This window comes from Microtus ochrogaster, linkage group LG9 (genome assembly GCF_000317375.1).
Source record: "Microtus ochrogaster isolate Prairie Vole_2 linkage group LG9, MicOch1.0, whole genome shotgun sequence".
Lineage (NCBI taxonomy): Eukaryota > Metazoa > Chordata > Mammalia > Rodentia > Cricetidae > Microtus > Microtus ochrogaster.
In genome coordinates, this window is record NC_022034.1 from 5,617,352 (window position 1) to 5,630,418 (window position 13,067).

Sequence of the window (13,067 nt, forward strand, 5' to 3'; positions counted from 1 at the left end):
TGATAGCTGTCTGTGATGGTTGCTTGTCTCCTACAGAAGCCCCAGCTCAGAGTTCTCTGCCTCCATCGCCAGTGTCTTTGACAAACCACCTGCCAGGACTTCCTTCCACCATCAGGCACCCCTTAGTCCCGTTGCTGGGCTACAAAAATCAGAGCATCGCTTGCTGCTAGGACCACAAAGCCAAGAAACAGAAGGAGCATGCTTAGAAGGAGGGGGCTGGGCTGGAGGCATCAGCCAGAGCCAGGCAGCTTCTGTTGCTGTTGTGCTTAGAAAAGCAATTCCCTTTCCAGCGGCATTCGGGAGGCTCGGAGTTGTCTTGCCCACTTCCTCACCTTCTTTAACAGCTCCTGTTGTGTGCCCACCCTGTGCCTGAGCCAGCACGGGAAGACGGCCAGTTTGCAGCACCAAGGAGCTGCTGTTCCCATGTTCCTAGCTGCTTCCAGAATTGCTCCTGCATCGTTTTCTCTGGGGGCACATGTAGGCACGGGCAAGCTAAGTGTCCAGCACGCCACAGTATAAAAAATGTCTAGCTGTATGAAAAGAAGCTCTAATCCAAAATTTAGTACGATTTCTTTTGTGACTCAGGGCGTCCCAGATCTTGAGAGACCATTCAAAAAAGCCAAAGGAAAGAAAAGCAGAGACAATCGAGCCCAAATGGAGGACACAGGGAAGGCAGCGCAGCAGATCTTGCCGGAACAGGTAACGGCTGTTTGTGTTATTGTGAACAAAGAGAGTCAGTGTCGTCATTATCTTCCTCTGTTTAATGTCTCCGTTCATATTCCGGCTGAGTAACCACGAGCGGCAGGACAGAGCGCTGTGCGATCGGAACATCAGCGAGGAGCTTTAGAGGATTAGAACTGCGAGAACATAAAACTATAACAAAGTTTTGTTTTGTTTTAAGTCACTCCCATTCCGTCATCCAGGGTCGCATGGTGATTCTATGGCAAGTCCGTGAACAAAGGCTCCTTGTTCTACGGCGCCCTCTGGTGGAGCACAGAGGAAGTAGCGTATCTGAAGGGAGAGAAAACACTTGACTCCAACCAGGACCCAAAAGCTTCCCTCACCTCCACTCCAGCAACCTTGACATCAAGGAAAAAACGACGAAAATCTTCCTGTGTCCTGTGAATCCACCCTCGAGTTTCAAAATCCAGAAACTTGAGATGTGTAGGAGAGAGATTTTGTTTACCTCAGGTGCACACCGAGGCCGGGGTTCTGAGTAGGAGGACCCTTCCCACACCTCAGGATCCCCGCTAACGAGGGAGAGATGGCCAGGTAGGCAGTTCGGGAAGACTTGATGGAAGGAAGTTAGTTTCTTTGACGGAGGCTGGCTGCCGCTGAGGCGAGTAGGGGGTAGAGGATACAGAATAACTTTAGTAGAGGCTGCTGGAGATGTCGGGCAGCGCCCCTGCTGGAGAACACAGGGATACTGCTAGGCATGCGGGGTTGGGGAGTCTCTCCATTGGGCCCGGGAAGTACTGCTCCTCTCCTCCGCTGGGCTGGTGATACACCCGTGAAGCAGTACTTCCTGGGTGCAGGCTCTGAGCTCCCTTGGTCGACAACACTTGGGGACCCATGCGCCAGTGTAGCCAGAAGAATGAGGCTGGCAAAGACAGAAAGAAATGGAGACATTGAGCCATCCCAGGAGCCTTGGGAGCTGCGCTGGTGTTACTGACGGAATGATCTCACACAGGAAGGAAACCATTTGACCCTCTTGGTACCTGAGACATTTGGAACCTCTGGGCACAGTCCGGAGGTTCCAGTTTTCTGTATCTCATAGCTAACTAGATTTCTAATTAAGCATAATGAAGAAAATGCCCGCTTTGTTTTTTTTTATTCACAGATTAAAGAATTCTAATGAGAGATTTAAAAAAACCATAAAGCCTCCTAGTGTCGGTACTATAAAGATTATAGATTTGGTCTCCAGCACTACATGCCCAGCTCACAGCTCCTGGAAGCCCCACACAAGAACACACACACAAAAACCAAGAAGATATTTTTAAAAATTGCCAGACAGAAGCCAAGCTTTCATAGTGGATAGGGTGAACTATGCATGTGAGCTTCAAAATAAAGTAGCCCTCTATTTTAAAAATTTACTCTTTAGGCTGTGGGGATAGCTCAGGGGGTAAAGCATGGTCTTCACAAGTGTAAGAATGTGGGGTCTGGGGGCTGGAGAGATGGCCCAGCAGTTAAGAGCACTGGCTGCTCTTCCAGAGAACCCAGGTTCGTTTCCCAGCACCCGCATGGCAGCTCACAACTGTCTGTACACTCATTCCACCTCTGGCCCCCACATGCATGCATGTGCATCATTGAATTGCATGCACACAAACATGCACACATGCATTCAGTATTTAATAAAGAGGAACAGGGCTGGAGAGATGGCTCAGCAGTAATGAGGACTTGCTGCTCTTCCAGAGGACTTGGGCTTGAGTCCCAGCACCCACACGGTGCCTCACTACCATCTTTAACTCCAGTTCCAGGGGCTCTGACTCCCTCTCTTTTTGTCTCTGCTACCACCAGCAATGCAGGTGGGCACACAGATATACATGCAGGCAAAACACCTTTTCATGGGGTTCTTATTGCTGTGGTAAGATGCTGTGGCCCAAACATCTTGGGGAGGGACAGGGTTTATTCCATCTTGCACTCCGTCATGTAGGGAAGTCGCCTCAGGAAATCAAAGCCGGAACCTAGATGCAGAAACTAGAACAAAAGTCACAGAGCGGTGCTGCTTAGGGCCTCGAGTCCCACGACTTCGTCACCCTTTCTTATAGCGCCCAGGACCACCAGCCCAGGGGTGGCACTGCCTCCATCAGTCATCAATCAAGAAAACGCACCCGAGTCTTGCCCACGGGCCAATCTGATGGGGACGTTTCCTAGGTTAAGATTTCTTCCCTAGGGGGCTGGAGAGATGGCTCAGTGGTTAAGAGCATTGGCTGCTCTTCCAAAGGTCCTGAGTTCAATTCCCAGCAACCACATGGTGGCTCACAACTGCGCCCTCTTCTGGCATACCGACAGAATATTGTATACATAATAAATAAATATTTTAAAAAAAAGATTTCTTCCCTAAACGAGCCTAGCTTGTGTAAATTTGACATAAGCCAGAATGACACTCATACACATAACATTTTTTAAAATGAAAATACGGGAGGAGCAACTTAAAGACCTGGCCCAGGGTGGTCACCTGTGTACAGCTTGCCCCATCTCACCCAGGAGGTCCCTCTGAGAGCTGCTCAGGCTGGGGACAGGACTGCAGTCTAAAGAGCCACAGGAATAAAACAACAGCCACTGTAGCCTCCAGCCTGGCAACCTCACTGCTACAGCTGCTGTTGGCACAGGGACAAAATGACCTGGAGACAGTGTTGCTAATGAAGGCATTCTCTGTAAGGGTACAGGATGGACTGTCACTAAAGTGTCATGCCTTGCAGGCTGGATGGTGAAACCGTGAGCAGAGAGGAGGGCTTCTGTGCCTGGGTCGGGGAGATCTCCAGAGCCTGGGGTTGCCACTCTAGGTGGCAGTGTGAGCCTGGGAGAGTGGGGGCTAGAAATGAGGCAGACTAAGGTCTCATGCAATAGCCAACTTTATTCAGAGCATCAGACAATTTATCCTCCAAGGGTGAAGAAGAGTCACGCGAGTAACAGGTACAATCACGAGGACAGGCTGCATGCGGTAAAAACATGTTTTTCCGTAGTGACATCTAAACCAATGACAATAGCCAGTTGTAATGAACTCGCTCCTGTCTGCTACACCTGGGAGGGGCATGAAAACAAAACACATTCCGAGAACAATCCTGTGTTTTGAAGAAAATGAGGTCACAAGACTCTTGTCTTCTCGGCGCTTACACCTAAGCGCTCCTACTTCTCATAATTCTCTCCATCCTTGGACTGTGCTCAGACAGCCTTGTGCCAGGGGAGAGCAGGGTACAGCAGCCCGGACAATCTCCGTGGAGAAACAGGAATACACTCCTGTGTGTTTGAGAGAGGACGCTGACTGGGGTGATCTGAGTGGGAAACCATGTGTCTGAAGGTGTGGAGCCCAGGTGGTGGTGGTGTCTGAGGAGGCTGTGAGGGGCGCAGCCTCGCTGGAGAAAGCACATCATCCCGAAGCTGAAATCTGAGAGTGCATATGTTTGTTTGTTCTACTTCTGGTTTTCTCTCTGTCTCATGTTGTGAAGATGTGGCCTCTCAACTTCCAGCTCTGGTCACCATGCCTGCCACGTGTTGCTACGCCTCCCCACCATGCTGGACTCTCCCTCTGGAACCGTTGGCCCAAATGAACCCTTCATGATGTTTTCTCAAGGCCACAGAAAAAGAAGCAACAAAGAAGGAAACCGGGAACTCGTGAAGACAGGAACCTGCAGGGAGCATGGTGGAGAGAAGGGGCTCGGCTAAAGGAAGACACAGTATTTCCCAAGTATGGAAAGAAAAGAACTCTATATCCAGATTCCCACCCCAGTGGGAATGCCCTCCGGAAACGAATGGGAAATCAAGATGGAAGGGATTCATGATTTCCTTTTTATAAGATTTATTTTTGTTTTCTGTTTCTGGGTGTTGTGCCTATGTGCATGTCTGTACACCACCTGCATGTCTGGTGCCCAAAGAGGAGGCGGGGATTTCTGTGAGTTCGAGGCCAGCCTGGTCTACACAGTAAGTTCCAAGACAGCCTATCTTTCTTTCTTTCTTTTTTTAAATTTATTATGTATATAGTATTCTGGGCACCAGATGTCACTATAGATGGTTGTGAGCCATCATGTGGTTGCTGGATTTGAACTCAGGACCTCTGGAACAGCAGTCAGTTCTCTTAGCCTCTGAGCCATCTCTCCATCCCAACAGCCTATCTTTCAACCTCCTATGAAGACCCTGTCTCAACGCTCTCCTCCCCACAAAAAGAATTTTACATTGATGGTCAAGGCCTGTGTGTTTCCTCTAATGTTGTGAACGGAGCATAAATGCCCATTCTCATCATTCTTATTCAGTGGATCACTAGCTCAATCAACAAAACACAGAACCAAACGCCACAGAGACTGAAGAATAAAAACGTTTCATCTGCAATTTACAAACCCAGAAAAGGTGCACAGGATCCTGTGTGCTGAAAGCTACATGAGGCGAACGGGAGAAACCAAAGTCCGAGCAAATCGGAAGGATCGCCAAGTTCACGGGCGGAAGCTTACTTGCCGGGTCAGAGTATTCAGTAAGAGTCGGGCATGTAAGAAGTTGTTTAATTGATAGCTCTGGCCTGGAAAATGAGATTGACAACTTTATAAAGGGCTCGAGGGGTTGAGGGTGCTCTCCCCCCCCCCCCCCCCCCGTTATCATGGACACAGCTCCTGAGAGGGCACAACACCAAGAAACCATCTTGGAAGCAGAGGGCAGTTTTCCTTAGGTTCACAGCTTCACTCTGGGCCAAGGTGTAAGCAATACAAATAAGTTTGTGTGTGGTCTGTGGAGATTCACTACAGCAGCAGCACCAGGCTGAGACCAAAGCTGAGGTAGGGAAGGTGTCTGCTCTGCCCAGGCAGGCGCGATGCCAGCCAGTCATTCTGTGGGTCGAATTAGAGAGTATTCCAAAATGCACAGGGCTAACGAGACCAAGCCTGTTTTGAAGAGGAAGTCTGAGGCAGCAGGAGGTGGTCTGCCTGCTTCCAACACGGAAATTATAATAAAGCTTCACAGTGAAGACTGCACAGTGCCGAAGGAGAAGAGAACACAGACGGGCAGGAAGAAAGGACTTAGCAGTGAGCCAGCGTGGGCAGCGTTGAAAGCGGGCCTGGGGAAAATGTATGCTAGGTGAGCTCTCTCCCACTACTGAGCCACACTCCCAGATCTGCCCAATCAACTGTTCCCACAGTTATAGACAGTTGTGAGCTGCCACACGGGTTCTGGGAACTGAACCCAGGTCCTCTTGGTTGCTGGAATTGAACTCAGGACCTCTGGAACAGCAGTTGATTCTCTTAACCTCTGAGCCATCTCTCCAGCCCCCGATGGTTAATGAGTTCTATGTTTTAAAAATTAGCCCCTGATCACGTGGAAGGTTTACAGCTGTCTGCTGGTTCCTTGTCTGCAACCAAGGGCTCCGGTAGCAGCTCCAGTCTGGGCTCCCTGTTAGGAACAAAGAAGACCCTGTACGTCTGAGAGAACAGTAGGCTTGGGCACCCCAGTCTCCACTATGGTTCTTTTCTAGCAGGGACCCCCAAGGTATTGCTGGGTCCCAGGCTGGATCCCTCAAGCTCACCCTCAGGAGCACACTCGAGTTTGTGAACCCCTACTGGGGCAGGGTGGGTAAGTAAATACAGTTCCCTGGAGGCTTCAGAAAGTTTACACCTTTCCAAAAGGCCATTGATGTGGATATCATCCCTCAAAAGCCCTGGCTCTGGAGGCCAGAGGCAGTCCCTAGACTCAAACTCCTTTTCCTCCACTGGCTCTCCCAGCTGCCCCCCACCCCTGCCACCGTCCCCACCTTGATGGGATTAAAATACCCCCAAACCTTTCTGTTGAGAAGACTCAGTGTCAAATGCCACCATCCTTGCTGGAGGCTGATTAACATTTGATTAATATGCACATAAAATGTTGTCTGAGCTCAAATACACAAGTTGAGAAATCAAAGAGTACCCTTCACACCCTTTTTCTGGCTTCATCCTGAGCGTTTATTTTGTTTGAAACAACTTCCTTGATTTCCTTCCTAAAAGAAAGGGAGATCTCCATTTTAAAGTGAAGCCTCCCCCCCAACACACACACACACACACACACACACACACACACACACAAATCTTCGCCCCCATAAGCTTGGAGGCTCAATCAGCCCTCCCTGCGTCCCTCTCCAGGAAATATCTTACCCAGGAAATTTAGAAGCTAAGAAGGGCTTGTGTTTGGCTGGGAACTACAGTAAAACCTAAGTGATGCTTATGGGTTTGGGTTGTGTTATGTGTGTGTGTGTGTGTGAAATAATTACTAAACTACAGTATGCTTCCAATTATGTTCCCATGAGTAAATGTCAAAGATCTTTAACAAAACGCTTGTGGATATTAAAGCGTAGGTTGCCTACTGGGAGCTCCATCTATGACTGTTTGAAAACGCTACCCACAGAGAGCACGGGGAAAGAGGGGCTCGAAGGGCTCCTGTTTTAAGCGCTTGATTACACTAGCAGACTCCATTGACAGATAACCGGCGAATGCTTCCAAGGCAGCAGAAGGATTTGTTTGGGTGACAGGTTGCTTCTGAGACAGCCCTATCAGAGACTTAAAGTTAGAACAACTTGTTGAGGGATTTGACTTTTTCCATTCCTGACCAAAACAGTGAAAATAGGAAAAACAAAGCAAAGCAAAAACAAAACACTTTTGAAATCCAACAAACTTTGAAAATATTTTCCCTCCACTTCTTACTTTCCAACAAAGCCAGGGAGAGTCCAGGAGCCGGCTGTGGGCTGAGGAGGTGAGATCCCAGCCCAGATAGTCTGCCTGGTAGGCTTCAGAGATGAGGACTTTCTGGAATAGTACTTAATTTCATTCACAAAATCCATCTGTTGTTTTGCAAATGAGCGGTGAGTGGAAGGCACTTTCGCGGGTGTGTTTACCCCAATCTGGTGGGGACTTCTCATCCCTCCCTGGTCTATTTAGGCCCTGCTGGAATTTGTTTGTTTGTCTTTGAGACTGGGTCTGTCTGTGCAGCTCTGGCTAGCCTGGAACTCTTCATTCTCCTGCTTCCTGCCTTCTGTGCCGGGACCACAGGCATTAGCCACCTGGTCTATGTCAGTGACATTCTCAATCTTTCCCCACTTCATTTTCCTCATTGAGACGCATCGTGTAAGGAGGAGGTGTGCTGGGGTACGGGGGGGGGGAGATGTGGACACGGAGTCTATGGGGCTCCCTCTCTCACTCCACACTTTAGCAATGGGACGGGAAGGTCAGGTTTCCCTGGCTCTTCCCAGATACTAAGGAGTGATGGTGGGCACCACCCCCAAAGACATCCTTAAACCTGACTTTTGAGCAACAGACTTCAGGCCATCATTTCACAGGGGACACAGTTAGCATGAAAGTCCCAGTTGAGTTGACAGATGAACAGGGTTTGAGGGCCCTGGTGTCCCGCCTGGCTGGAGGAGGAAGGACGGAAGTAGATCCCAGAGCTGGATAAGGATGCAAGAAGAAGGAGGGTTTGTGTTTTGTTTTGCTTTCCACTCTAATATTTCAAATTCGGTTTTAATTTTGGGAGAGATGATACTAGGAGTAAAACTATAGGACCTTCTGCACAGGCTCACATGCTCTGCTGAGCTCAGTCCTTGGCCTGGGGCTTTCATCTTAGACAGAACTAAGTCTAGTAAAGATTTATTTATATATGTGCATGAGTGTTTTGCCTAAATATATATAACACACATACACACACACACACACACACACACACACGTATACAACGGTGGAGGTCAGAGGAAAATTTAGGGGATTGGGCTGTCTCTTTTTCACGTGGATCCCAGGAGATAAACTCAGTCAAACTTGACAACAAACATTTTTACTCACCAAGCCATCTTGCAGGCTCCCCGCAAAGTACATTTTTTGGTGTTGTTTGGTTTTGCTTTCGAGACAGGATTTCTCTGCCCTGGCTGTCATGGAACTCACTCTGTAGACCAGGCTGCCCTTGAGCTCACAGAGATCTGTACTCCACCACTACCACCCCCAAAATACATTTTTAATTTGCTTATTATTTATTTATTTGTTTGTTTCGGACAGGGTTTCATGTGTAGCTTTGGAGCCTATCCTGGAACTTGCTCTGTAGATCCGCCTGCCTCTGCCTCCCAAGTGCTGGGATTAAAGGTGTGTACCACCACAGCTCAGCTAATTTGCTCATTTAAATGATGGAAGGGATGTTGATTTTTGCCTGTTTGGGGGACACGGTTTCATGCTTCCCCAAAGACCATTAGAAAGATTTTGGTCTATAATGAAAACAACTTTCCTACTTTACGAAAGCCAGTGAAATGTAAAAGTGAAAAAATGATAAATTCTTTTTTTTTTTTTTTGAGACAGGGTTTCTCCGTAGCTTTTTGGTTCCTGTCCTGGCACTAGCTCTTCTAGACCAGGCTGGCCTCGAACTCACAGAGATCTGCCTGCCTCTGCCTCCCGAGTGCTAGGATTAAAGGTGTGCGCCACCACCGCCCGGCAAAAATGATAAATTCTTGTAACTGAATTGATACTAGTGTACAGACAGAACTATTCCAGTTTGTTCTCAGCAACAGCACCATATACATTGTTACACAGCGGCAGGCTGTGATAAGCCTGGGCTGCAGAGGGCAGGTGTCAATCTGCTTTCCCCAGAGCCGCCTGCTTCAGCCCTGGGGCGAGAAAGTGGAACCTGCAGACGGAGGCATGAAAACACTGCAATCCTAGGACCTCTAATTGACACTACTCACAAAGATGAAAACAGTTCCCACACAAATAAAAAATAAACATGGCAGGGCCTGGAGAGGCGGCTCAGAGGGGAAGAGCACATGCTGCTCTCGCCGAGGACCTGGCTTTGGTTCCCAGCATTTGTGTGGTGGCTCACAACCGTCTGTAACCGAAGTTCTAGGAGATCCAATAGACATATACGTGGTACATATATACATGCACGCAAGCAAAACAAAGTAAAATAAATAACTCTTAAAAACTCTATACATGGCAAAGATTTAATAACTCAAATTGGTTCTTGGACCCACAAACACTACAGGCTATGCCAACATTCTTGGACCCACAAACTATGGGCCATGATGGTGATCTTGGACCCTCAAACACTTCGGGCTATGCCAGTACTCTCCGTCATCTTCCAGATTGAGACAGTAAGACCCTGTTCTCAAGACACCAACCACATACTGAGTTATAGAACATAGAGAGAGGCTGGAGAAACGGGTCCATGGACAAGAGCACCTCATTTGGGGGCTGAAGAGGGGTTCAGTGGTTAAGAGCACTGACTGTTCTTCCAGAGGTCCTGGGTTCAATTACCAGTAACCACATGGTGGCTCACAACCATCTGTGAGATTTGATGCCCCTTTGATGCCCTCTTCTGGCCTACAGACAATACATGCAGGCAGAACACTGTATACATAATAAACAAATCTTTAAGAAAAAAACATTTTTAAAAAATAAAAAGTACCCCGCTCTTCCAGTTAACACTTACACCACTGTAACTCCAGCTCCAGGGAATGCGGCAGCCTCTCCGACATCCACAGGTCTGCACACATGTGGTCACTGCACACATGCGGTCCACAGACATACATGCAAGCAAACGCTCATACATAAAATAAAATACATCCTAAAAAATCTTGGAGAAATATTGCTGGTACTAACTTGGAAGGTTCATCCCTCCTGGCTGTCACGGAGGGGAGGTGCTGTTCATACCAACAGGAGAAAAGTAATCACTCATCTTAGGCAGCTGAGAACCTTGTGAGCTGAGAACCCTGAGGTTCTCAAGACCTGGCAAGACAAGACCACGGGTGCAATCTTGGAACAGATGTTGTGAACGGGAGTGACCAACCATTTTCTGATTGGATTTAAGATCTACTCCACCAACTGAAACCCATATCTTGAAGCCATTGTTAAATTCCTGTGTTTTAGGTTTGACTTCAGTTAGAGTCAGTGTATCAGGAATTCCATTACAAATTGGTAGTAATGTTGAGTGAATGGCTCATGAAATATGCAAATGAAAATATACTTGAATTTGTTTTTTATTGAGCAAAACGAGCTGCCAGGACCGTGAAAGTGGAGGCAAGTGAGCACACACTCACCCTGGGACTCCAGGGGGCAGCGGACTTGATTAGCAGGAAGAAACACCCTTTACCACAGGTCCTGCTGGAGTTGTTTAAAGGGATTTGTGGTCTTCAAATTTGACTAAAGTATTTATGACGATCTCTCTACTTAGATGACACCTCTTGTAACAAGTTCCAGGTAGTGCTAAGAGAACATCTGCACAAACATCTAAGAGCGGCCTGAAACGTATCCTCAGCTGCCTCTCCCACATACCTTTTGAGCCGTCTAGGGATGGGAATTAATTCCTAAGCCCCCCCCTCTGTGTGTGGTCTGGGGAAATGACTTGGAGAACGAGCTGTGAGGTTGCGCTGGGTACCAGGGATGGCCGCTGGGTGTCGCTGCTGCGGGGATCAGAAGGTACGAGGACCAGCAGCTCTCAGGATGCTTGGAACGTGGGCAGGTGCCCCCCGCCCCCCGCACGTCCTCGCCCCAGAACCTGCAGGAGGCCGGGACGCACCCCTGCCGTAGAACGCCAGCCCAACGCCCAGGAGTAGATGATATTAAATTTCAGACAAGCCAGTGGTCCTTTGAGCAGCTTGGAAGCACGTTTTACAACTTGCGGAACATTTGGGAAGTCAAATGACTTACTTTAAAACGAGAAACAATTTCAGCAGACTCTGGAAGGTGGGCTGAACACCCCTGGTCTCCCACCGTGGCCAGCCAAGGTTGAGGGTGGGAGGCAGGCCGGTAGCCCTTTACCTTGAAGTTGGGAGCCCATCTGCCCCCCAGCAGCTGCCGGTCCCCGAGAAGAGATCACAGCATCCCAGGGCCCTTCTTGTCATCCCTAGCGACACAAACTTGAAGGCGGAATCTAAAGGGGGAACCGGTGGAGACTACAAACGGGTTTATGGCCTGCCAGCAGGGTTCTGGGATCCAAATTGCCGGGAGAGGCAGTCCCTGGTGGTTTTGGCTGGGCGGGTGCGCAGGGCCCTGCCGTGCGCTCATTAGCGCCCACTCTGCTTAATGGCTTCCTGTGGCTGCTTGTTTACTTCTGTGCCAGCGGCTTTGTTCCTGGACCTTGCTTACCACTTTTCTTTGCTTGTTTGCAGGCACAGCCCGAAGCCCCGCCAGCATTCCCGCCCAAGGCCTCAACCCGGTTCCCTCCAAGGTCCAACACCTACCTGGTAAGACAGGACCCCTGGTGTGCGGTTCTCTGAACAGGAGCAGCACACCGGGCATCCCAGGAGAGCGGCACCAGATACCCTGACGCTCCAGGAGAACCTTTGCCACAAGGCTCTCCAGCAGAGACAACCGCCTGTCACCTACCTGCTCAGGAGCTGGGGACAGGAAACCCGAACCCTATACATCCCCGGGCTTCTGAGCCTGGCTCTAAGACTTGAGTTGGCAGGGATTTCCTTAGCCCTGGGTCCTTTAAGTATTTCCTGCAGAGGGGTAAAAGGTCTCCCCTTACAGAGCCACTGCTTGAATCTGAGACTGTCCAGTCGCCACAGAAAACTAGTTCTTAACTGACCTGCCATTTCTGCGTCAGAAGTGAGACCCGGGTGGGGACGGTGTCCGTGGAACAAGCTGCATTTTGATGAACCAGAACAGTCCCCTAGCTAGAGGGCAATGCATGGCCAATTTTATTTTACTCTTGGGTTTGTGAAATCCCAGGACACATTGTTTTGCAGGAGGGCCTGCGCTGGTCCCCTGCATATCCCCTGCAGGGCATCTCTTGTGTAGGTGTCATGAACTCAGGCTAAGCTCTGTGTCTGCAGGTACCAGGAGAGACTCACTTACCTAAGGCTACCCAGGAAGTGCAGGGCTTAATCTCTGGGTGTAGAGTGACTTCGGAGGAATGGCCTTTCCCTCAGGATCACATACAAAAACCTCTTACAACTAAGTACACGAGTGCTTTTGCCCTTTCCCAAACTGGGTCTGAGACCCTGGGAGGCCTCTCCTCAGCCCAGTGTTGGAGGCAGCTGTTCCTCTATATGTCAGAACTGGCCAGAGATGGATCCTTGTATCTATGTAGCAAAACTTTATTTGAGAGAAGGTGAGTCCTGGGGCCGCCTTTCTGCTAAATTGGCAAATGTATCATGCCTTAAGGCAAACAGCGAATTCCTGTGTGGCAATTGGGATAGAGGATGGTGGTCACACAGGACAGCAATGACCTTCCTCCTGATGCCCAGACCGGCCCTCCTCCCACGCAAGAATCTGCTAGGGTCAACTTCTGGCTACTACTAATTAGCCTTTTAAAAAAAGAAAGAGCCGGGCGGTGGTGGCGCATGCCTTTAATCCCAGCACTCGGGAGGCAGAGGCAGGCGGATCTCTGTGAGTTCGAGACCAGCCTGGTCTACAGAGCTA

At 49.2% G+C, this 13,067-nt stretch overlaps 1 protein-coding gene across 5 annotated transcripts in view; it reads left to right on the top strand.

Moving 5' to 3' along the window:
- Window positions 1-13,067, top strand: part of LOC101983921 — a 63,379-nt gene that overhangs the window by 16,204 nt on the left and 34,108 nt on the right. For all 5 annotated transcript variants that reach the window (XM_026787456.1, XM_026787455.1, XM_026787453.1 and 2 more), the window contains 2 exons: window positions 586-699; window positions 11,810-11,884. In XM_026787456.1, the coding sequence (XP_026643257.1) occupies window positions 655-699; window positions 11,810-11,884 (120 nt within the window). In that variant the 5' untranslated portion in view covers window positions 586-654. The remainder of the gene's footprint in view (window positions 1-585; window positions 700-11,809; window positions 11,885-13,067) is intronic.